Genomic DNA, 24428 nt, shown 5'->3' on the forward strand with positions numbered 1-24428 from the left:
CTAAACATGGCCATAAAAGCCACTCAAAAAGTCCCGTGCCCATGTAACGGCAATGCCCACAGTCATAATAGCTGTGTGTTTCCCTATATGGAGACTTGGACGGGATGGGGACCAATCTGATGGCCATATATGGACAAGCCAAGTCTGGTTGGCCCTCGGTGAGTGATGACATGGGACCTGGCTGGCCAGCAGCTCCCTTATAAAAGGGCCCAAGGGCTGAGCTCCTCTCTGAAGCCAAGGACTTCCCATCAAAGCGAGAAGCTCCTTGACAGTAGTGTTGCCATGAGACAAACCACATGCGAATGGCTCAGGGGAAACAAAGCAGAAGGACCGGTGCAGAGAGGTGCCGCCGCAGGCTGCTGAGGGCAGAGCATAGGCCTAGAGAGAAGAAATGGCAAAGAAGGACCCGACTGGAGAAGAGGCCAAGGCTGGCACTCCTAAAGGAGGAGGTGGTGGAAGAGAGGCTGGACCACCGTGTTTGGGAAATAGATGAGGGGGCCTGTGGAGACAACGAAGCTTCTTCTTGGGCAGAAGATGAATATCCTAACGAGGCACAACCCCGAATAACGACCTGGAGGAATACTGCAGCTACGAGAGTCTATCAGATGGATTTTGTGTACTGAGGGAGGAGAAGAGGAGGAGACATTGCCTTTACACTCAGGGTCCGTGTAAAATAGGAAGACTCTAGAAAGAAAGAAGCCTCTGCATTCTCAGGGCAGGGAGCCAAACGGCAACACATCCTGCTGAGACAGGGCAATCAGGAACAGACCCAAGAGCTTGGAAAAGTCACTGGCACTAAATCTAACAGAAACCCTCTTCCTGCTACCAAGCAGCCAGAAGGAGGATGGCTCAAGACCAAGGTAGCACACCCAAGCTGCATTTCCAGAGGCAAACTGGTCTTTGGTGAAAACTCAGAGTCTCCTAGCCCTCCAAAGAGAAGACCAGCTCCTTCTTGCAAATGTGTTCCCTGTCTGATCCTGCCAGTAGCTCCTGGTCCTTTCTGCCTGATGTCCCCAGAGCCTTTTAGTTTCATTAAATAAAGATCATTTTCTCAGGATTGTGATGTTCTCCTTATTTTGTGTGATCATGCCTTGTTTTAATAAGATAAATACACATCAATATATGAACTGTTCAGTTCCACTATTTAGAGCAAGTCTTGATAAGAGAGTGTCCTCCCGTGTCTCAGGCACAACTCGTGACATGGGTGCTTGTGCAATCGTGTCTGTCTTGTGGCACAGACTGGGGGGGACTACTGCAGTCCTGGCTGCTAAGCTACTGCCTTACCAGTTCCCAATCAATCATGATTCACTGAGGGACCAGCTCAATACACAGGACCTAACTACTAGTAGCTACTAGGTAATTAGTCAATCAGCAACCATTAACACCTACAAAACCACAGATTAAGGAGAGGGAATAATCAATACAATCAACTGCCCCAAGACAGAGACAGTCAGTCCCACAAGCACCCATGGCATGAGTTTTGCATGTCAGCAGCTAGGAGTGCAGGGCCCCAGAAGCCAGAAGCCCCCTGCCCCTACCTCCTCCACAGCTGGCAGACGTTGTGGCCACAGCAGGAGCTAGCAGGCCTGCAGCTTTCGCCCTGCTGCGCTTTCACACGCACAGTGTCACCCATGGCATGAGTTTGGCTAGTCTGCAGCTTGAGGTGCAGTTCCCCCAAACCCCTGCACTGATCTTCTTGAAACTTGGCAGGCTTTGTGGCCTCCCCACGGGCCACCACCCCTGCACTTTTCACTCCCCTGTGGTGCAACACATACACATGACAGGAGTTTGCTTTCAAGAATTTGAGGTGCAGTTCCTCCCAAACCCCTGCATCGACCTCCTTGAAACGTGGCAGGCTTCATGCTCCTAGAAGAGGCTACCATCCCTGCATATTTCATCCAAATCAGATGAAAAACAACAGCATTATAGATATTTCATTGATTCCCCATGATACCCTATGGCCAGATCTCTGAAGCTTTTCCGAAGCGCTTTGGAGAGCCTAACGAAGCCAGCACTTGGATCCAGACATGCTGCTTCGGATGCCGAAGTGTCCAAAGCTTCTCCAGATCTGAAGTACGGTCTGAAGCCTTGCACAGCCCTAAGCCAACCTGTAAAGCAAGTGTCCCACTTGGAGGCAAGGCCCTATGAGGAGAGACGGAGAGACCAGAATCTCTTCAGCTGTCACCAGAGAAGGCTGAGAGGTGATCTTGTGGCTGCCTGAATTTCATCAGGGAAGCACAGCAGGGACTAGGAGATGCTCTATTTACTAGGGCACCCCCTGGAGTTGCTAGGAACAATGGCCACAAATCGATGGAGAGAAGATTTAGGTTGGACATTAGAAAGAGCTTCTTCATGGTGAGGGTTGCCAGAATCTGGAAAGGGCTCCCAAGGGAGGTGATGCTCTCCTCTACCCTGGGGGTCTTCAAGAGGAGACGGGACCAGACTGGATACGTGCAGTGAAATCCTCGGCAAAGCCCTGGGAATCCCTCCGCTCCTGTGACATGATTTCATCTGCTCCAGTGTGTTCCAGGCTCAGCCCGTACCTGAAAGGTCTTCCCTTGGCAATAAAATCCTCAGTAAGGGTCTGGGGGTGGTTTTTAGCAGCCATTCATCATGTTGCACATAAGAGAGGATGGTCCCGGCAGGATCCCAGGTACCATCCATGTCCCAGATGACTTGATGTCCAGGAATCAGAGGGAACTTCAGGCCCCAAGGCTGCAGCAAGAATTATTATAACAAACCTGACGGCTGCCCTGTCCTCAGCACATAGAGGACTTCCAGCCCCAGCCCCTTTCCCTCAGGGCACCTGGAAAGAGCTCCACATTTAAGGCACATGGAAGGGCATGTTTAACTCCGTTGCTGTCTCTGGAGCAGCCAGCAGGGCCCTTTCTCATCATAAGAGTCACTTTACTGCCTCCAGAAATCTTCTTGTGGCAGATCGAGTGACTTCAGCCAAAATCCTGGAACAGATGCCCCCAAAATAGACCGAATAGCATCCTCCCTTTTCTGTGCTCTCCCCCCGTGATGACCACCCAGCTGAGCAGCGCATCACCCCCATGCCTACAGCAATGCCCAGGGGGGTTTTATTTAACAGACAGCAGCTGCACTCTGGGCAGAGAAGAAATTTGTATGATGCCAATGATAGATATCTACTGGCCTCTGTTGGGTGTAAATGGTGTGCTGACCCCATGGCTCTCTCAGACCATGGACTGGAGAGGACAAAGAAACATGGGACTGGAAGGGACCTCTTTATTCATGGCTATATCCTTGCCAGTGCAGGCAATCCCACTGTATGATCCCATGCTGAAATCCGACAATCAGTATTTTAAAACTAGTTGTTCCCTCCCACGGGGAACCTGCTCCAGAGCCTCCTGTTCTGATGGTTACAATCCTTCTTCTGAGCTTCAGCCTATATGTATGTGTGACCCCTATTTCCCCACTTCTCCTGGGGCAGGCATTTGTCTTTTCTCTTGTGTGGCTCTTCTCCCTCTCAGCAGTATTTCCAGAGAGCAGTCAGCTCCCTTCTCAGCCTGCCTCTCACTGGGATGAACAAGCCGGTTCATCCCAGGAAGTCTCAGCTGTTCTTGTTCCACTTCTGGCACGTGGGGGCTCCAATCGCACACGGCCGACTTCCTTCCATAAATGGATGTCTCACATCTGCCTGCACTGTTGCCTCTGCTTTTGTGTGCCTGCTTTTCAGCTGTACATTCCCAATGCTGGGGACTCAGGCCTATGCTGTGTGTGAAGGGGAGCTGTCACATTTGCATGTATATATAGCATGTACATACAGCAGGTACATCTAGTTTTCACATCACTTGCAGGCACATATAGCAATACCTCTTCTCCCCTGGTTCCAGGGTATCCTGGATGTGGCAATGGGGGTTTTCCAAGAGAATGGAGGCAAAGCGGAGAGGAGACTTCTCACAGACACCAACTCTGATCTCTCCCTCAGCTACGGAGGAGGTTGCGTGGAGCCACAGCCCCCAGAAGACCGGGGTGGCAGAGCCACACTGAGAGTCCGCTCTGCCTCTCCCTCCACTCCCTGCATCGCGCAGAGCTGGAGGTCACTGCATCCCACAATTGCATCCTGGTCCAGAGAGCAAGTCACTGCAGGGAGACCGAGTGACTTTAAACTCTCCAGCTGGGAGGCACAACAAGGGTCATACCTCTCTTCACATCAGAAACACCCTGGTTTTGAAGGCCTTCAGTGTACACGTGTACGGGGAAATGCTTCAAATGCGACATCTGCCTGCACCCACAACGTGATGGCTAGAGAGCACTGTCTATGAGACAAAGCCAGGATGGCAAGAAACTCTTCATGAATGCCAGTCAGCATTGACTTTGGCAGCACAGGACATCTCTGTCTAAACTACCAGTCCCTTCCATTTTACATCACCTGGCCACTGCCAGTGCCAGGACAGCAGGAAAGTCTTCATTAGTGACAGTCACCACTGACTTCAACAGCACGGGACATCTCTGCCCAAACCACCAGTCCCTTCAGCTGTACCTCACCTGGGGTGGAAGCAAGAGCCCCCTTTGCCCCCACCAGCGCTTGTGCCCCGGCTCCAGCCAGTTTCCCCAACCCACCCCGCAGCCCCCGCCCCCGCCCAGCCGGGCAGCGCCCCTCACTCCCAGCCCGCAGCCCCGCCCCGCCCCGCACGGACCTGCTCTCTGCTCCCTGCCCCGCCCCCTCCCATCGACGTCACACGCATGACGTCACCGGTTGGCGCCGCTGTTGCCGCCCCGCCCCCGCGTTAACCCCTTGGTGGCAGCAGCCTCTGGCAAGACTGGGGTGGGGGGGTCCCTCCGCGGCTCCTGTCCTGCCGGCCCCTTCGGCCCCTGCCTCAGTTTCCCCGCGCGCTCCCGCCAGCCCCGCCCCGCCCCGCCCCGGCCCTGCCTCAGTTTCCCCCGCCAGCCTCCAGCCCGGCCGCAGTTTCCTTTGTGCCTGGAGACGCGCCGCCTGCCCGCGCCCCGGTGCGGAGGGCCGTGCCGCCCGGGGCTGGGGGACGCGCCGGGGTCGGGGCGAGGGGGCCCCGGTGCTGCCGGCTCTCGGGGGCTCAGTGTCCCGCAGCGCCGGGCTCCGGGGAGGGTTTCGGGGTCCCCCCACCCCAGCTCTGGCGGTGTACTGGGGTCCCCGGTGCTGCCAGCTCTGGGCGGTATCGGCCCCCCTGCACACGGCACCGTGGGGGTCTCGGGGTCCCTAATACTGCCAGTCCTGGGGGGTCTCGGGGTCCCCAGCACGCAGCTCGGGGGGCTCGGTGCTGCCAGCTGGGGGGGGGGGTCTCGGGGTCCCCCTGCTCCTGGGACTGGGGAGGTGTCAGGGTCCCCAATGCTGGCAGATGTGGGGCAGCTTTGGGGGGCCCCAGGCATCCCTGATGGCACCAGGCGTGGAGGGATTTTGGGGTCCCCCTGCACCTGGGTCTTGGGGCGTGGTCTCAGTGGGAAACGTGCCCTTCCCACAGCCAGGACCGGCCCCCAGGGGCCCTGCAGCGACTGTGGGCGCTTTGCAGACGCCAAGGGGAGGGGTGCCGGGGAAAAGGGTGCTCAGGCTTAAAGCACCGGTGCGTGGTCAGGAAGGACGCACAGATGAGATTCTCTGAGAGCTATTCCCTAGCGATTTGGAGGCGCACACCCAGAACTGGCGAGAAGACTCTTACCACAGAGCTACGAAGAAGCTTGAAACGGGCCGAAGTCATTGTCCCAGAGAGCGGCTCACTGGGACCCCCTGGGTCCCAGGACGAAGGCGGGGAGAGAAGATGAGAACCCGTTAGGTGGCGCCCTAAAGAAATCACCTGTTACAGATGTGACCGAGGGGGACACGCTGCCCGAGACTGCGGGCTTACTCGTAATGAAGGTGGGAAGAGAATAGCTCCCCCCAAGCCCCCAGGGAAAGGCCCAAGGAACCTGAAGCGGTGGAGGCCATGGACAATAGTTATGGGGGAAGTGAAAAGCCTGTGGCTTGGGCGCGACCCATAATGGCTGCAAGCCTGTGTGTGTGCGTGCATGCATCTGTGTTCATGGCATGAACGACTCGTGCCATGGCTGGGGGGCACAGCAGTAGCAGGAGAGGCAGGAGTGCAGTGGCTGTCAGTGGTGGGAGGGGGTGGAGTGGTGGCAAGCGCCAACCAAGCATTGGCAACCAAGCACAGCCGCTGCTGGCAGTGTCGGCAGTGCCATTTTGTAGGGGGTGCACCACCACACTTAGGGGGTGCACATGCACCCATGTGAACCCCCTACACGTTGACCCTGGTTCGTGGCAGGGAAAGTGTGTTTGTGTGTCCATGTGCAGAGAGTGAGTGTCTGTGCATGTGTCTGCGTGCGTGTGTGTGTGTATGTGTCTGTTCGTGGCAGGAGGGAGAGTGTGTTTGCCTGTGTGTCCATGTGCAGAGTGAGTAGAGCTCATGCCCATCTGCGTGCATGCATGTGTCTGTGTGTACATGCGTGTGTGTTTCTGCGTACATGTGTCTGTGTTCATGGCAGGAGGGAGAGTGCGTTTGTCTCCGTGTGTCCATGTGCAGAGAGTGAGTGAGCAGAGTGTACGCCCGTCTGCATGTGTGCGTGTGTGTGTGTGCATATGCACGTGTCTGTGTGTGTGTCTGTGTATGCATCTGTGCGTGTGTGTGTGTGCGCATGTGTCTGTGTGCATGCATGTGTCTGTTCATGGGAGGGAGAGAGTGTGTGCATGTCTGTGTGCATGTGTCTGTGCGTGCATGTCTGCACGTGTGCATGTCTGTCTGTGCGTGGCTGTGCATGTGTGCATCTGTGCGTGCATGTGTCTGTGTTCATGCCAGGGACAGTATGTTTGTCTCTGTGTGTCTAGGTGCAGAGAGTGAGTGAGAGTAGAGTGTGCACCCATCTGTGCGTACGCCTGTGTGTGTGATTGGCCATAGTGGGGGAGGAGGATAGGTAGCAGGGAGAAGAGGGGGCCATGTGCCTCTGCACCCCCAGCCCGGCAGGGTCCCTCCAGCCTCCCCCACCAGCACCGGGATGGGAAGAGCCCCTTCCCCCACCCCCTGTAGCCCAGGTCCCGTTGAGGAGGGGGCCTTCAATTTGGTGTTTGCCCAGCGCCCCAGTACACATTAATTTGCCTCTGCGGGGAGCAGAGCAGGGCTGGACCCAGAGTGGTGGGGTTGCAGGGGCGCGTGGCCAGACACAGGGCTCCATCCCCACCTGCCCGGCCCCATCATTCCTGACAGGCACTTTGCCTGCATCTTAGTCATAATCGATTAAGCCACCTGGTACCCTGAGGCAATCCCTTTGTGGGCAGCGACGGGGACACATGTTACGGAGGAGTTACTGAAGTGGATATCGAGGGTAGGACTTCCAAGGGATGTTGTAACCAATCAGGGCACTAACTTCATGGCTAAGGTATCACAGAACGCCTGTTGGGTCCTAGGGATCCGATGGTTGCCAACATGAGGCTACCACCCCTGGACAAATGGTCTGGTAGAGAGGTTAAATGGGACACTAAAAGGGATGCTCAATAAGTGCACTCAGAAGGACTCATAAAAGTGGGACTTGTTGATCACCCAGTTATTGTTTGTCCTGAGGGCCACCCCACGGGCATCCACGAAGTAGTCTCCCTTGGATCTGGTTTATGGACGCAGGCGCAGGGGGCTATTAGCAGTTCTTAAGGAACCCACATTGAGCCCAACAGGAGCTGAGGCTCATTGTGAAGCTCTGAGGGCCTGTTTGCTGCCCACGAGGCAGGTGGCCCTGGAAAATTTGAGGGAGATCCAACAGAAACCAAAGAGGCATCATGACAGAACGGCTGAGGAGAGAGCTGCCAGTCAACAACAGGGTGTCAGTCCTATTACCCACCATGGCCGGTAACCTGCTGACAAAGTGGCAAGGCCCTTGGAAATAAGAAGGCACGCCGGGCTGGTGGATGACGAGCTATTCCAACCGGGCATCAATGGGAGCAACAGATTTTCCATGTAAACTTGTTAAAAGCTGGAAGAAGGCCGAGCGGTGGTTGGCTGAGGCTGAACTAGAAAGTGCAGAACTTGGCCCTGCAATAAGCGGGGACGTTAGGGAGACACCCGGGGAGGAAAGAGTACAAATTGAAGAGCGCCTGGCAGCTAGTCAGGGAGGAGACTTGGTTCGGGTTATTTGCGCCTTCCGCGATGTCTTTCGAGAGGAACGTGGGTGGGTCGCACACCCTGCCTAGAAGAGTGGTGTGAGAGTGATGGCGCCCTGACCCCGACCGTTTATATGGCCCCATGAAGCAGGAGCTCTGAAAGATGCTTGGACGAGGGGTAACAGTCCCCTCACGGGGTCTGTGGCAAAGCCTGATGGGACCTTACGTCTCAGTGTAGATTTCAAATGCTGGAGCAGCTTTCGATGCCTTCCCCATGCCCCAGCTTTTAGAAAGAATAGGACAGGCCTGCTACATAACGATGCTTGACCTGTCTCAAGAGTACTGGCAAATACCCATGGCCACAAAAGACGATGCCAAAGCTGCTTTTGGGACCCCATGGGGCCTATATGAATTTTGTAGAATGCCCTTCAGCCTGCACGGGGCGGCAGCCCCCTTCCAAAGACTGATGAACCGAGCTTTGGCCTTACATGGTAGGTACATGTTGGCATACATAAACGATATTGTCATATGCACCAACTGAGGGAGCTTGGGATGGCGGCCAATCCAAAAAAAGGTGTAGTAGGAAGACGGGAATCAAAGTACCTGGGATTCCTAGGAGGGCATGGGACCATCAAGACTTTGGCAGACAAAATCTAGGCATCCTGCCTACAGCACCCCCTCACCAGCCTGGCCGCTGCCCCCCCAGGTCCCCAACCCCTCCTGGGGGACATGCTGCCCCGGGCTTGTGTGTCCTGGGATGGGGCTTGAGGTCCGCACGCAGCGACTGTCCCGCCTGGTTAGGGACAGGTGGTCACCCGCCCTGCAGGGTTGTGGCAGGGAGCTGGGCTTGCACCCTTTGTGCAGCTAGTCCAGTCCTGGGAGCCAGTGCTAGGGCTGCAGGGAAGGGAGGACGGCTCCGACACTGCTGGGAGTGGGGGCAGTCGGGAGTGTCAGGGCCGGGCAGACCTCAGGCTGGGGCAGAGTCCCAATCCCAGGTCTCCGATCCATTGTCTGATTTGTGCTGTGGCCTTTCCTGCAGGTGCCCCACACACCGGACGCTGCCAACAGGCGCTGTGCGTGAGTGCAGGGACAGCAAGAGCCCGGGCCGCCATCTAGCTGAGATCTCTCCTGGGGAGACGTGGCTGCTGCGCTGGAGCCCGTGGCAGTAGATCTGCAGGGAGGAGCTGAGGGTGCAGAAGTCCCTCGTGTCGTGCAGAGCGGGACGGGGGGCAGGAGTCCCTACAGCGGTCGGCATCACAGCCAGTAAAACAGCAGCTGCAGACGGAGCCAGTCCAGCACCGGGAGCTTTGGGGGCAGGACACAATGCAGGCCATGCAACCCCCTTGTGAGACCGAGCTGCCCTCTGCGACCCCACAGCTGGCACTGTGGGATGAGCTCCCCACCCCAGAGGCCTGGCACCAGCTCTCCCGTGGCCTCTGCTACTGGGAAGCCGAGGGCCCAAGGAAGATTTGTCGCCGCCTGTGGGAGCTCTGCCAGCGCTGGCTGGAGCCCCAGCACTGCAGCAAGGAGCAGATCCTGGAGCTGGTGGTGCTGGAGCAAGTCCTGGCCATCCTGCCCCAAGACATGCAGAGCTGGGGGTGCGGGTGCCAAGTGGAGGCCTCTGCCAAGGCTGTTAACCTGGCCAAGGGGTTTCAGCTGGGGCAGGCAGAAGATGAGAAGCTCCAGGTGAGAGTGTTTGTTTGCTGCCATCTGCACCTCCACGTGTCTGGGGGATGTTCCCTCCAGGATCAAGGCTCCCCAGTGACACATTTGTCTTGTCCCTAGGTCACAGTGCGTGCAGCACCCAAAGGTCCATTGTGGGGACAGGCCTCTGGTGGAGGCAGGAGAGCAGGAAACCCCAGGGCCCGAGGACAAGCTGCCTCATGTCCTCCATGATGAGCTGCCAACACACCAAGAGTCAGGTCCTTACCAGCCTTTTCGATGTATATGGTTAACAAGGGCTCGACACCCAAAGAGCATCAGTAACCCCCAACCCCCTCTTATAACTGTTGGCTACTGGGTATAGGTCAGCTCCCCAAGGAAAGATAACTTTCTGTTAACTGTTTTGTGTGTGTAAACTATAATATATTTGCCTTTATTTCACTCCCAACTTTACCTCCGCTATCCAAAACTGAATCAAACAGCCCAGTTGGCCTGTGAAAAAATTGATACACTCACAGTGCCCATCAGGCTTGTGACACTGTTTTAGGGCAATGTCTGGTACAGGGAATGAGCCCATGGGGATTTCCTCTGCTGATGAGTCCCAGGGAGCCTCCACATCACAGGAATCTGCACTGGGACAAAGGCCTTGGTATGAACCTTCAATGGACTTTGGGCTGAGTCTCAGGCTTTGTGACACTCTGGGCCTAAGAGTGGGAATAGATTTGGGGAAATTCTGCTGCAAACGATGGGGTATTCCCTTCCCATCACAACAGAAAACTTCTGAATCCAACTAACTCCATGGAGCCACTTCATGCAGCCTAAGACCAGGATTAGACACGTCCTGTGCTCCAGGTCGACCCAACCAGGAGATGTCAGGGACAACCCCAGCCTCTCTCAGCCAAGAGCCATGGCTACAAAGAGCTTCTTCTGCACACCATGTGGATTTCCATGGGGGACTACAAATCCCATCTTGCCCTGAGAGAGGGTGTTAGAGAGGTATGGCTACTTGGGCCGGGGAATCAACTCCTACAATGGGGAGTAAAGAGAGAAATTTAAAATCATGGTGTCCCAAGGAAACCAGATCTGAGCCTAAAAAGGAAGACAGCAAGCTCTATTGTCCCCTAACAGCTGTAGTCAGGGGGAGAACAATGGGACAGGTGCTTGTCTCCACAGCTCTGAATTTCAAAGAGTGAAACACTTGCCTGGACACATGACAGCATAAGCTATTTGAGGTTAGCACTCAGGGATGGCAGCACGGGGCAGGTCTGCAGTTTTCAGGCCCCCTTTCACCCTGGGCATGGAGCATTTGTGAGAGGGGAGTCAGGTGGATGGGACAGCCACAAATCACCTGGCAGCTGGTCCTCTGACCTCCAGGTTTCCCCTTGGTCCTCATCATCAGAGACCCAGAGATGCACCTGTCCTCACTGATTAAGTCAGGTGTGGGACCTCAATATCCTGTTTGGGGCTGTAGTTAAAGCGTGTTTCTGACTGGGTACTGGACGCAGAATAACCAACTGGGATTTGGGGAAGGGATCCAATGAATTCAAGGTTTCTACTCAGGACTTGATGGCCAGTGAAGGGTGGGGACTGAAGGATGAAAGAGAAGGCAAAGCAGGGAGAAGCCTTCAGGAGATGATGGTCCTTGTCATGCAGGGAGTGGATGTATGGTCATAGGAATCTTTCAATCTGTCGTAGGCCAACTGGGCACTGCGAGGGTATTAGCCACACTGGGCTGTTCAAAACAACAAATAGACAGACATGGGTTGGCAACTTATCGATAGTCCCTCGATGCCACGTGTGCGCCAAGTGATTCCAGTGAAGTCAGGCGTCCCTGATGATCGACGCTGTCAGAGGGATTACCGGGGAAGATCCCTTGATCAGGAACAGGGACCCGATCCTCACTCACACGGGGAGTCTGGGGTCCGGGCGTGGACCAGAAACAACCATTCTATTCCCTCCTTCCTGCTGGTTACCTGATGCACGTGCTTTTTATACCTAGTCTTATGTTAATCTGTTGGCCTCAGGACCACTCATAATGTTGCCCTATAGCTGTTACCCTATGGGATTGAAAGGTGATGAAACTATCATAAAAGGTGACTACTGAGACTCAGGTTTATCCAATAAGCAAATTATGATGCAGCACCTTAAGGTTTGAAATTGTCATCGCTCTGCCTAAATCCCAACCCCTTTTAGGCTTCATTTGAATATGCTTTTTTGGGATATGCTTTCCTAGAATATGTTGGGTGTGCCAAGCAGTTAGATCTAGTTTTTATCGCTAAGGCTGAACCCTGAGCAAAAAACCGTTAGGCCAGCTAATCTCCCAGCTACAGCTTTGCCTCTGGGGACCAGTCAGTCCCATGAACAGTGAATTTATCATTTTGATTAAACTTATGACAGACAAGTTACATTTGCAGTTTACAAACTTAAAAGCTTATATTAACTAATATTACCTGTTTAAGCAAAATACCAAATGCCTCCAAGAAGCACATAGTATTGCTTAATAATCCCTCTGGTTCTGGCTGTTACAAAACAGGTAGGAAGCACCCTGCTGCTCCTTCCAGAAGGGAGACCACAGCTCTGAATCCTCCGCTTCCAGAACATTTCTTGGAGGGATGAGGTTTGAAACCTGGGCTTTTCTTATCAAGCAGAAGTAGTATTTTCTGTACAACAGAAGTAGCTGGTGCAGTGTAAGGCAGTGCTCCCTGCACACTCCTGACGGCTGACAACCCTGGGTTGGGCTGGGCTGGGCTGTTCCCGGTGGGTGTTTGGTGCAGAGCTGCAGTGCGGCTGGGCAGGGGATGCACTTGGTGCAGGTGGTGGAGCTAAAGAAGGGGCTGCAGCCACCCCAAAATTTGCCGTAACCCCCCTCCCAACACTTCTGCTGCCTGCCCTGATTGCAGCCTTGGCCAAAACACCCACCAGCAAGAGCACAGCTCTGGCCCCAGCCTGCAGCAGCAGTCCACCCTTGCCCTGCGCACAGATCCAGGTGGCATGTGCCCCCCATGCCTTTCCCGGGGTTGTGCACTGTGGCAGGAGACAGCCATCCCATGACTCCTGAACCAGCTGCTTGGGGCTCTGGCCCCATCTGGGCAACATCTGCCCCAGCCCCACTCCCTCCCTCAACACAGGGACCTCAATATGCCCCTCCCACCCCATTCCCCCCAGACACTTACCAGCTAGACGTTGCTCTCCAAGCTTCCAGGTGTCATATTGAATGTAATAGTCTGAATACCTGTAATAGTTTCCCACTAGCCAGTTTAGGAAAAAGACAAGATTCATCTTCTGATCTAGGCCATTGTTTTGGCCTATGTGTGGAAGGTCCTAGCTTTGCTCAAAGTCTTAACTCTTGAATTTTATCTTTAGAGGCCTTTAACAAAGTGAACATAAAAATGACCCTTAAGCAAACATCCCACATTCCGAGAGATCAAACCCTAGGAGCCTTTTAAAAATTGGAAAGAAAGGAAATTCCTCAAAGTAATTAAAATGGTCAACAAAAGAAACTAATTACCAAGCAAAAGAATCTGTTAAGAAAGATCTGAGCCCAAATTTGGGAGTAGTGACAGGTTTGGGTAGGAGTGGCCCAAGACGGCAACTCACTCGATACAAACTGTAACCTACTGTCCCAATTTGGAGGTGACCTCACTTGCAGAACAACGAAGGAAGAATCGCAAGTGTAGGCCAGATCAGACTGATCACCTGAACCACCCTCTCCATGAACACAAATCTCTTAGTTCACGCTGAAGCCGCAGAGCGCCCGAGTGGGACTGAAGGAAGGGGACTTGTTCCTATCACTGCTGAGGCCAGCCCATTGAACTGTACTACTGAGGCTAGCCCATTGAACCGTACTACTGAGGCCAACCCATTAAGTTGTACTACTGAGGAATGAAACTATATTTAGGTGTTTGGCTTCTTGGAATTCTAGGACTGTAAGTATAATATAGTAATAACTTTTCTAGTTAAAATTATATAGTTAGTTGTAATTGTAATTGTTTTAAAGAAGTCCATTTGGAGCATTGTTTCTGATATATGTAGTTATTGTGTTCTTAATGTTTGTGGTATTTCTTAAAGCTAAGCAGTGTTATATGCCTAGCAAAGAATTTTAAAATAAAATTGTGGTGTATGAATTAAGTGTGCAATCATTGTGAAATCGTGCAAGTAGCTAAAAACTCCCCTATCCAGGCGCATCAAACAAATCAGTAAGTTGTGTGGGATCTTCTCTATTCTAGAAGCCACTAGAGACACCAGGCTTGCGTGTTGGCAATCAGGTCAGTCTCGGCCTATATGGCTCATTAGTAACGGGCCATCAGAATTGGCCCAAAAAATCTTTAGCAGTACAACCCTACCCAGCATAATCTCCCCCTGGACTCACTAGTGTGGTGGGAAAGAGAAGCCATTCAAGAGCTTCATTTTTCCTTTTAGCAGATCATTCTGGTCTCAACTTCAGCTTATTACAACATGAAGCCATCCAGATACTGTCCAAGCATACATGGCCCACATGGTTCTCCCTGCAGGGCATTAGGTGCTGGGACTGAGAGCTGGGCCAGAAACCTTGAGAGTCTGGCTCAGAACTGCAGTGAGTAGGAAAGGTTAGGCTGGCACAGGGACCTGGCACTGCCACATCCCCAGCACTTGGGGTCATGGTAGGAAGAACTTGTTGAGTTGAGGATAGACAAGTGCCAAGTCCAGTCCTCCCCATAGGCCCATCCCAGCAGAAGGAATAGCTGTATGTGTCCCTTGGCAGCAGGGTGGGGACTAATCTGGATTTTCTCTTCCCCATGTAGGAGGTAGCTGGCTGCTGAGCAGAGCTGAGGAGATGCCTCCTAAGGAAGGGCCTGCAAATCTGGAGCCACCGTGGGCTTCCCAAGGGTGTTTGGGTGAGATGGACTCCCTGAGCCCTGTGAAGCACCAACGGCACAAGGGCCAGGAGAGACCCCCAAAGTGAAAGGAGAATGTAGCAATGAATCAGGTCCCATCTCCAGTTGCTTGTGAGAATTAAGAAGGGAAAGAAGCCAGAAAAGGACCTGGGTTCAGGGAAGATTTTCTGGTGCTGAGAGACCTGAAGAGGCGTAAAGAAAAGGTCCACCAAAGAGAGAGCCTGCATGTAAAGCAAGGCAGTGGGGTGGCCTTGGAGGGAAACCAGAGCTCACTACCAAGCCCAGGGGGAGAGCCCACCCCTGCCCTCAGCGCATGAAAAGCTTTAGTTGGCTCTCACTCCTGGCTCTGCACAAGATAATGCACCCTGGAGAGAAGCCCCACGTATGCACTATGTGTGGGAAGAGCTTCACCTGCCTCCCGACCCTGGCTGCTCACTGCCAGATCCATTCTGGACAGCTCCCCATTGCTTCACCAAAAGGGGAAAGATTGTGGTCTGCAGCTCAGAGCTCATGAAGAACCAACATGTGCACAGGGAGCAGAATCATTACTGCTGTGTCACTTGTTGTAAGACCTTCACATGTTTCTTCTTGCTGGTTCAGCATCAGCACACATACTTGGGGAGGAAGACACACCACTGCACCAAGTTCAGGAAGAACTTCATCAACAGGGAAGGCCTGTCCCAGCACCAGTGTGTGCAAAGCAGGCAGCAGTTACACTCCTGCACAAAGTGTGAAAAGAGCTTCAGGCAGTCTGCCAACCTGGCCAGGCACAGGTGCATGCACACAAGGGAGAAGTCCCATAAATGCTCTGACTTTGGCAAGAACTTCACCCACTCTTCCACTGTGGCCAAAGGTCAGCTCATTCACACGGGGAAAAGCCAAATCAGTGCTTGGAGTGTCGTAAGAGCTTCAGACAATTTTCCAGCCTGGCCCGGCACCAGCTTATCCACAGAGGGGAGAAGCTACATCAGTGCTCTGTGTGTGAGAAGAACTACCTCCACTCTTCCAGCCTGGCCGAACACCAGTTTGTCCATATGGGAGAAGCCACATGGGTGCTCTGTGTGTGGGAAGAGCTTCACCGACCCCTCCCACCTCTTGCGGCACCAGTTCATCCATGCAGGGGAGAAGCCACATGGGTGCTCTGTGTGTGGGAAGAGCTTCACCTCCCCCTCCCACCTCTTGCAGCACCGGTGCATCCATGCAGGGGAGAAGCCACGTGGGTGCTCTGTGTGTGGGAAGAGCTTCATCTGGTCCTGCAACCTGGCCCATCACCAGCGCATCCGCACAGGGGAGAAGCCACATCATTGTTCTGAGTGTGGAAGGAGCTTCACCTGTTGCAGCAACCTGTCCCAGCATCAGTGCATCCACACCCAGAAGCATCCCTAATTCTGCCAGCAGTGCAGGAAGGGCTTGGTGCTGTCTTCCTGCTCAGCACCCACCAGTGGCTGCATTTTGTCAAGCATCTTCATGTTGGTAGACTGCAGAAAGAGTTCCTCCAGGCTTTATCCATTGTAGGGCACAATAGAAGCCAGAGGCCCAGCCCCCCAAGGTTTGATTGTGGGGAGGGATTATGAGGAACACCTCAGGCAAGGCCAGCCCAGGTGTTGGGGGGAGGAGATAAGGAGGAGATGATTTTTTGCAGCACCCTTGGAGCCTGTGCATTTCCCAGCAATCTCTAAAACCAGTGAGCGCTCCCTGGGGAAGAAGTGACTACATGATAGGGTGTCCTCCCCAAGAGAACTGGCTTCAAATGACTCCCAGGGACTGTCCTTTGCTGCCTGCCAGCTTTCTCTCCCCTCCTGATGTTCTGGTGTGAGGCTCTTGAATAGCAGGAAGGAGGACATTTGTGGCTGGGAAGTATTCTCTGCCCTGCACCCTGACCTCACCTTTCCTCACCGCAACATCACCCCTCTCCCAGGCCTCCCCATGCCCCGTGGGGTCTGCAAGTAGCTGCTACTACCACCCCCTGAGCCTTTATGGCTTGTGTTGCTTTTCAGCCTCTCCAGAGCTGTGCACCACTGGGTGCCTGCTGCTCCCTTCCCCTCATGTTACTCTCTCTAATGCATTCACTGCTACTCCAGCACCAGAACCGAACATGGCACCCCTGTGGTTGGTCTCTGTCCTTTCCTGAGCTATGCAATGGGAACAGACAAGGGCCCACAACACTTTCCAGGGCAGATGTCTCTGTGACTTCATGGCCCTTCTCTTTCCAGACCATTGGAGCTTGTTCCAACCCTCAGGAACAGGAATTGTTCTGATTTGAGGCCTCACTCCCCTGTCCTGCTGTGCAGCAAGGTCCCTGCCCTTCTGGAGGGACCACTGGGCAGGAGGCAGTAAAGTACCAGGGGTGAAGGAGATGCAGCCGGTGGCAGGTCCTGCCTCTCCTGTGGAAGGGTGAGGAAAGTATGAAGATGTTCTGTGGGTGAAATGCAGCATAATGTATTCTCCCATTGGAAATACTAAGGCCTTCCTGCTCGTGCTCTAGCCGTTTGGCTCAATGAAGGTCCTGGGAACATGTACTGCTGTGGAGCTGCCTGAGGGACCCTTGCAACCCCCCAGGATACTGGTCCCAGGCAGGGGGAGTCCAGCCAGACCACTGCATCCCCTAGGAGGGAGGAGTGCAGGGAGGGAGACCTTCCCCTTCAGTGGGACCCCTGAGCTGTTCCAGCGTGTAGAAACAAGGGGAGCATGTTGAGACAGAGGTATGGGGGCTGCACCCTGACGCCTCTGAACATGCATCCTGCAGGTCTCCCACTGAGAGGTGCCGTGAAGAAATCCCTTCCCTCTCTGCCCCTCACTTGAGTTATCCCAGGTGACCCCTGTCTCTCCCAGATTTCTTCTTGGTTCAGGCTGGTGAAGCAGGTGGCCCGGCCACATAAAATTCCTAGGGGGAGGAGACAGCCCTTGCTTCCTTCCCCAGGCATTTTGAAAGCTACAAGCGAGTGTCCCAGGCTGCTGCCTGGTGAATTTCTATAAAAACCTGGAAACTAGCCAGCAGTTATGAGTTACGTCTAGGCCAGTTGCGTCTTAAAAGAGACCCTATACCTGCTTCGTACATCTCAAGTAGCTGGTGTTTACTCAAAGTGTACTCTGACTTCTTCGTTCTGCCCCCATCCTCTGCTCCCCATCAATAAAGGTGCCAGGTTACAGCTTGCCTTGCTGTGTTACTGGGTGCTGGTGGGGCAGAGATCAGAGACAGCAGCCCACAAAGCACAGCCTTTGCACTAGAGGCAGCTGCAGGACTGTTCCCCTGGGCCAGGAGCGGGACATGAGACATCTGAGCAGGCCCTGGCCATGAGCAGAGGCAGCTGTGGGGAGCAAAGCCTTTGCCAGAGGGGCTGGAACAGGGCAGGGGGAGGCTGCTCAAGGGCCTGGTGTTGCTGCCACTGCCCATGGGGAAGTGAATGCCCCATATGTTGCCATCACCGGTGGCTCTGGCATCACTGTTTGGGGCCCGGGGGCTGGGGCCTTTCTGTCTCTGGCCAGCTCCCCTGGATGGAGAGAGACAGGTGGTGCTGGGGGCTGCTGGGGTCAGGGAGGCTTGTGGGCATCAGGAGCGGTGCAGTGGCTAGGAGAAGCCCTCCCCTCCTTCACTTCATGGATGGGACTTGGCTCTTCTTGGAGGTACGTCCCTTCTGCTTTTTGCTCTGTGCTCTCCCTCCCAGTGTCCTTCATGACACCCCCCTCCGCCCCCCACCCCGGTCCTCTGGGAAATAGTCTTTATGGGCTTCCTTGCTCCTGCCTTGGCCAGTGTGAGCAGGGTCTAGTTGTGGGCAGTTCGCTGCAGTCTCAGTCACAAGCTCAAATGTGTCTGTCCTCAGAGGGGAATCCCAGCATGTCTCAGTCCTGGAGCTCAGGGGACAAGACTCCTTAGGGAAGGAACAGCTGAGGGTGTGCTACCATTGAGCCGCCCTGCCAGAGACTTCAGATTGCTTATGGGCAGGAAATGCCGATGACCCGTATGCAGCATGCAGAATTTTGCAAATGCCTTTTATGTTTGTGATTTTCCTCTAAATATCTTCTGATTGAAATGTGAAAAGGGAAAACTCCTGGTAGTAAAAATGGTTTCAAATTAAAAAAACAAACAACTAAAACAAACGGGTTTTTGTTTTAAAACCAAAGATTCCAACACACAATGTTTCAGTGAAGAGCTGATGTTTTTGGTATTCGATTAGAGCCAGCAGAGGCACTGTCAAACCAGTAATGCCTAAGCCAGCGAGGGCAAGCACCGTCTGCCCGCTACAAGGGATCCTCCAGGCATGCTCTACGCCCACCCATGCCTGCAGCTGTTGCCCCAGCTCAAGCCCCAGTTACTCCTCACACCCCTACTGCATCCTCAGACCGTGCAGCCCCCCTCCATCCCACCACGTGCCTTGCCCTATGCCTGCACCACACAGCTTCCCCCCACCTGCCCATACAGGCGCCCTGCACCTTGCATCCCCCCAGCCCCACCTGGCGCTCCCAACTCTCATCACCATGGGATCTCCAGGCAACCCATGGTTGGCAGGGATCCCCATGCCTAGCCACGTGCATCCCCTCCCACACCCCCAAACAGCATGAACTCTCATACTGTTCCACCTAGGAAAGAAAACGTGCCACATTTTGATTTTGTTTTATTTTAACTTTTTTTTAATGCCATGCCATCCAAAGTACAGGTAGCACGTCTCCCCATCTGGTGGAGGGACTGGAAGTGGAGATAGAAGCAATGGAAAATGCTCCTGCCCCCATGCTGGTGGGGAGGGATATTATAGAGCTGGAGTGTAAGCGAGCAGCGTGGGGAAACTTCCTAGATCCCCTCCGCATTGATGTAGTGACTCGCTGGCAGAGCAAGAAGGTGAGGAGGGGAGGTAGGGAAACCGCCCAGAGCCAAGTAACCCAGTTGGCTGTGGAGGCAAGAGGGGGATAAGGAAGAGACCCCCCGACTGCAGCAACCAGCTGGCTGCTGAGGGAACCAATGACCCTGGGGTCAAGCTAAGTGACAGCCCCAGGGAGGAGCCCAGTCAGTCAGTGGCAGAGGAAGCCGAGGCTCTCAGGGAGGAATTAGAGAACATCCCAGTGGAGGAAGGGTCACCCCTTAGGGAAGCACTTGAACTCCCTGCTGATTGCCTAGCTGGGCAGGAGTTCAAACCCCAGCTTGGAGGAACTTTGACGGGTGGCCCAGGCGCAGAAACAGGTCACCCCAGATAAGAGGGAACAGGTGATCTGGGATAAGTGGGAACCAACGATGCGGCTAGGACCAGCCCTGACTGCATCATGAAGGACTTCCATGAACTGGGAGACAGCCTCAAGAAGACTGGAGCACAGGTTGTATTTTCTTCCATCTTTCCGGTCGGCAGCAGCTGGAGACGCCAGGGTGGCTGCATCAAAGAAGTTAACCGGCGGCTCCAGAGTCGGTGTCTTCAGGAGAGCTTCGGATTCTACAGCCATGACCAGCACTTGCAGGGAGGAGGCTTCCTGGGAGATGATGATCTTCATCTCTCCCCCAGAGGTAAGTATCTGTTGGCCCGCAGCTTGGCTGATCTCCTCCCAAGAGCTTTAAACTAGGCTCGATGGGGGTTGGGCAACCAGTAGTCAAAGAGAGCCCAGGGCTGGTAAATGACAAACAAGATGCCAGATCACACCAGGTAAGTATTAAGGGGTTGGTAAGCCATAAACAAGGCACCAGACCACATCAGGTAAGTAATAAAGGGAATATATGCCATCAAGGCACAGGGACACCAAGAGCCCCCTTTGGGGGATTAAAATGTCTTTATACAAATGCCAGGAGTATGGGGAACAAGCAGGAGGAGCTCGCACTCTTGCTTGCTAGCACCCAGTACGACCTAGTCGGACTAACCGAGACATGGTGGGATTCTACACACGACTGGGCGGTAGGCATTGAGGGGTATAGGTTGTATAGGCGAGTGGCCATCCTCTGGACACTCTCCAGATTCCCTGCGTCCCTCCTGAAGTGCAGCGCCCAAAACTGGACACAGTGCTCCAACTGTGGCCTGACCAGTGCTGCATAGACGGGGAGCATCACCTCCTCTGATCTATTAATCATGCACCTGCTAATGCACAACAAGGTGCGATTGGCCTTGTTGATGGCCTCGTTACACTGCCGGCTCATGTTCATCTTGGAGTCAATTATGACTCCAAGATCCCTCTCTGCCTCCGAGCTGCTGAGAAGGATACTCCCCAACCTATAGGTGTGCTGGGGGTTCCTCCTTCCCAGGTGGAGTACCTTAAATTTATCTTTATTAAATTGCATCCTATTTCTCTCTGCCCATTGATCCAACCTGTCCAGGTCAGCCTGAATCTGCTATCTGTGTTGGTCTAAAGACATGGGCAGACAAGGCTCTATGGGTCAATGTGATATTTTTTATTAGGCCAGCTAACCCTGCCCCTGCCCTACTGACTCCCTCCCTCGATCTGCCCCCCCCCACACTCCTTCCCCCCACACCTACCAGCCAGACGCTGCTGTCCAAGCTGCCGGGCTGCAGAGCAGCAATCAGATCTCTATGACCCGCTTTGGCAGCTCAATAATCAGTCTTTGGTTTCAGCCCAAAAATATCTTTCAGTGCTGCCCTAATAAAAAGCATTCCCCTAAATCCACTGCCAATCATTAACACCAGGCTCCCACCCAGACCAGTACACACCCACCTGCACCAGTAAATCCCTCGGTTCATAAAACCAGCTGCACTTGAACCATCATTTCTCAGCCCTTCTGCGGGGTGGAAAAGAGCCCGCACCAATTAAACATACATTGAGTATGTGGTGACAATGGTTATGAGTAGGTACTTTCAGGGATCATTTCTGTAGTTGATGCCTAGAGAGGGGTATGTAACAGTGATTTATTAGTGGTGTAGCCTACACCCTTTGCTACTGGGTGTATTTAGATGAGGGTCCCTCATTATCTGGCCATGTCCTCAGCAAGTCTCGGCTACTGAATCCCTCCCGTCAGGAAACCTCTTTGGTGAACGGAGGCTTGCCCTGACTAAGGGGAGCAGCGCAGGCGTCTGCAGTGCGTGCCACGGTACACTGTTCTCACGCTGCTCGCCGTGGTTTCAAGTCATCACTGCTCAAATCCTGAACGGCTTCTGGTTGAGTTTTACCAAGCCAGGCATGCAAACACCTCCCATCTTGGGAAAAGAAAAGAAAAGAGAAACACTTGGCTGCCAGGGATAACCCGAGCAACTCCTCAGCTGAAGGATCTCTCACACAAAGGATCTGGAGGGACACTCTGCATTTCAGTATCGATCCAGGAAGAGGCGATTGCCATTTACATCAGCCTAACCTATCCACAAAGGACAAACCGGAGTACAGCGCAGGTTCATCCTACAAAACTGATCCATGTATTATCTGCAGATCCAGAGTCTTTACCTGCACCCGTCAGCCTGGCACATGAATGGCACGCATCCTCGCAGCTCACCCCCGGGCTCCCCGTACACGATTGCAGGTCTCCTTGACTCCATCTATCTCGACACATTTATTCTGGGAGGAACCTGACAGGCTTCAGTGTCCAGAAGTAGGCGGGGGAGAAAACCCCGGGTTTAGAAAAATCCACTTGAGGAAGAGAAGGGCAGGGACATTTGGACATCCATGGAAAGGGGCTGAGGAAAAAGGAGGTGCTGTCCTGCAAACAACTCAGGAACTATGAGATGTCAGATGAACAGTGAATAAGGGCGAATTACAGGCGTCGTTCCTCCGATGCACATCTAGGAAAGCAGGCAGGGACCTGCTCTCCAGCCCAGCCCAGGGGCACTGGATGCAACGACTCTGCAGTGCAGCTGGATTTTATGGTGCGATCGTGTGGTGGCTGTAAAGTCCAGGCAGGCAGGCCTACAAGAAGGGGCCTTAGCACCTGACCCCCCACAGTCTCTTACCTTCATGTGGCTGAGGAGGGGCTGGAGGAGCCCCCAGAGCACAGGACGCTCTGTCTCCATCCTTGCCTCCATCTGCCAGCTCTGTCACACCAGGGGATGCAGGAACTGCTGCAATCTCACATCCAAGCCCGAGAAGAGTCACCCGCAGCTCCCACCTCTCATGAAAATCTCAGCGACTCTAAAAGAATAAAATGAAATACAAATAAAAAGGCAACGTATGGGCAGCCAAGACAGTAACTGTGTTCCTGAGCTCTGCATGCACCTGTGCTAAAGAAAACTCATCTCAGTGGTACTAGTCAGTCCTGCTCCTCCCAGCAGCTCCCCAACCCCCCCCAAACGCCCTGAGATTTAAACCAGAGCTGCTCCTGCCCCGCGCCCCCTCCCCACCCGCCACCAAAATCTCCCGCGGGGCAGAACGGATCGTGCCCACGGGCAGGACCTGACCTGCTATTTCAGTTGACACCAACACAGTAAAACAGGAGGTAGAAAGAGAAGCAAAGCCCTGAACGCACCAGACCAGCGGGGGAAGCCAAGCACGTGTGGGTGGGATGCCACAGCCCGAGGGTGCAGCGGGACCAGAGGTGCTGCCCGCACTGCCCCGGCCCAGCCCCGGGGATGCGCAGGACACGCGGGGACCTGCCTGGTGCGGGCAGCGCAGCTCCGCCACGGCCGCCTGCCCGCGCCCACCTCGTCCTGCCCGGCCCGGCCCGGCCCGGCTCGGGGGCACTGGGACTGGGACCCGGGCGGCGCATGGGTGGAGGGGGAGAGAGATAGATACAGATCTCGGTACCTTGTATACAGAGGCACCTATGTCTACTCCAATATAACAACACGGGGTCCGTGCCTGTCTGTCCCCACGTCCTGGAGCCGCGGGACAGGGGGACCGGGGCGTTTGCAGCCGGCAGGGCCGGGCCGGGCCGGGCCGGGCACTGCGGGAGGCGGCGGTCGCAGCCCCGCTTGGCCCGGCCCGGCCCGTGCGCTCCCCCCGCGGGGCCGGGCTCCCTCCCCTCTGCTGCCCGCCGGCTGCGGGGCTCGGAGCGGGGCAGCGCCGGGGCCGGGGCCGGGGCCGGGGCCGGGCAGGAGGCGGCCGGAGCAGAGGGGGAGCCCGGCCGCAGCCGCCCCGCCGCCCCCGGCCCTGCGCCGCACGCGACCTGCCGGGCTCTTCCCGGCACCCCGGGGGCTCCGGGCCTCCGCCGGCCGCGCTGCCCAGGCTGCCCCGGGGGGTGGCGGGGGCCGCCCGCGCCGGACAAGGACCCCGGCCTGCGTGTGTGCGCGTGTGTGCATGCATATTCCCGCACGCGGGCACGAGGGTGTGCATGTCTCTCCATTCTGTATGTGCATGTCAGTGTACATGTGTCTGTGCATGCATGTGCGTGTGTCTGCGTGCATGTGCCTGCATGTCTGTGCATATGTGCATGTGTGTTGATGTGTGTGCATGTGCATGCATGTGCATTTGTGTGTGCATGTCTGTGTGCATTCATACATGCATGTGCCTGTGTGCATGTGCATGTCTGTATGTGCCTGCCTGCATGTGCATGTATGCTGTTTGTGCATGCGTGCATGTCCATGCATACATGCATGTGTGTGTGCATGCGCTCCTCTGCATGTGTGTGTGCCTGTCTGCACATGTGTCTGTGTTCATGGCAGAAGAGTATATTTGTGTCTGTGTCCATGTGCAGAGAGTGAGTGCCTACAGTGCGCTCCTGTCTGCATGTGTGCGTGAGTGTATGCATCTGTGTTCATGGCATGGAGAGCGTGTTAATGTGTCCTCATGCAGAGTGAGTAGAGAGCACACCTGTCTCTGTGTGTGTGCGTGCATGTGTATGCGTCTGTGTTCATGGCAGGGAGAATATGTGTGTGTCTGCATGCCCATGTGCAGAGAGATGGTGCGTCATGAAGGACACGTGCCCACGGAGGTGACGGGAGCACGACGGTGGCGGCGGGAGA

General features: G+C 54.7%; 2 protein-coding genes across 3 annotated transcripts; one reads left to right on the plus strand and one right to left on the minus strand.

Annotated features, from left to right (window-relative positions):
• Positions 1 to 5305: 5305 nt before the first annotated feature.
• LOC132248355 (zinc finger protein 135-like) lies at positions 5306 to 17765 on the plus strand. The gene is made up of 2 exons (XM_059721364.1): positions 5306 to 8571; positions 9120 to 17765. The coding sequence occupies exon 2, from the start codon at positions 15001 to 15003 to the stop codon at positions 16000 to 16002; it is 1002 nt and encodes a 333-aa protein (XP_059577347.1). The 5' UTR covers positions 5306 to 8571; positions 9120 to 15000; the 3' UTR covers positions 16003 to 17765.
• Positions 17766 to 19212: 1447 nt separating this feature from the next.
• LOC132248362 (uncharacterized protein SPEM3-like) lies at positions 19213 to 24287 on the minus strand. 2 transcript variants are annotated; one of them, XM_059721365.1, is made up of 3 exons: positions 23272 to 24287; positions 22482 to 22659; positions 19213 to 20204 (listed from the first exon to the last, which is right to left on the minus strand). In XM_059721365.1, exons 1-2 carry the CDS (start codon positions 24212 to 24214, stop codon positions 22640 to 22642), a joined length of 963 nt encoding a protein of 320 aa, XP_059577348.1. In that variant the 5' UTR covers positions 24215 to 24287; the 3' UTR covers positions 19213 to 20204; positions 22482 to 22639. The 2 variants fall into 2 exon arrangements, with proteins under 2 accessions (XP_059577348.1, XP_059577352.1); XM_059721369.1 differs by lacking the exon at positions 19213 to 20204 and adding an exon at positions 21072 to 21424.
• Positions 24288 to 24428: the final 141 nt, after the last annotated feature.

This window comes from Alligator mississippiensis, chromosome 1 (assembly GCF_030867095.1).
Source record: "Alligator mississippiensis isolate rAllMis1 chromosome 1, rAllMis1, whole genome shotgun sequence".
Lineage (NCBI taxonomy): Eukaryota > Metazoa > Chordata > Crocodylia > Alligatoridae > Alligator > Alligator mississippiensis.

What these genes read in the sequence shown, in the direction of transcription:
- LOC132248355 (XM_059721364.1), top strand. Translation starts at nt 15,001, where the DNA reads ATGCACTATGTGTGGGAAGAGCTTCACCTGCCTCCCGACCCTGGCTGC.
- LOC132248362 (XM_059721365.1), bottom strand. Translation starts at nt 24,214, where the DNA reads ATGCATACACTCACGCACACATGCAGACAGGAGCGCACTGTAGGCACT. An exon ending in TAGGTGCCTCTGTATACAAG is followed by an intron (nt 22,660 to 23,271) that starts GTACCGAGATCT and finishes TTATTCTTTTAG; the next exon opens with AGTCGCTGAGATTTTCATGA.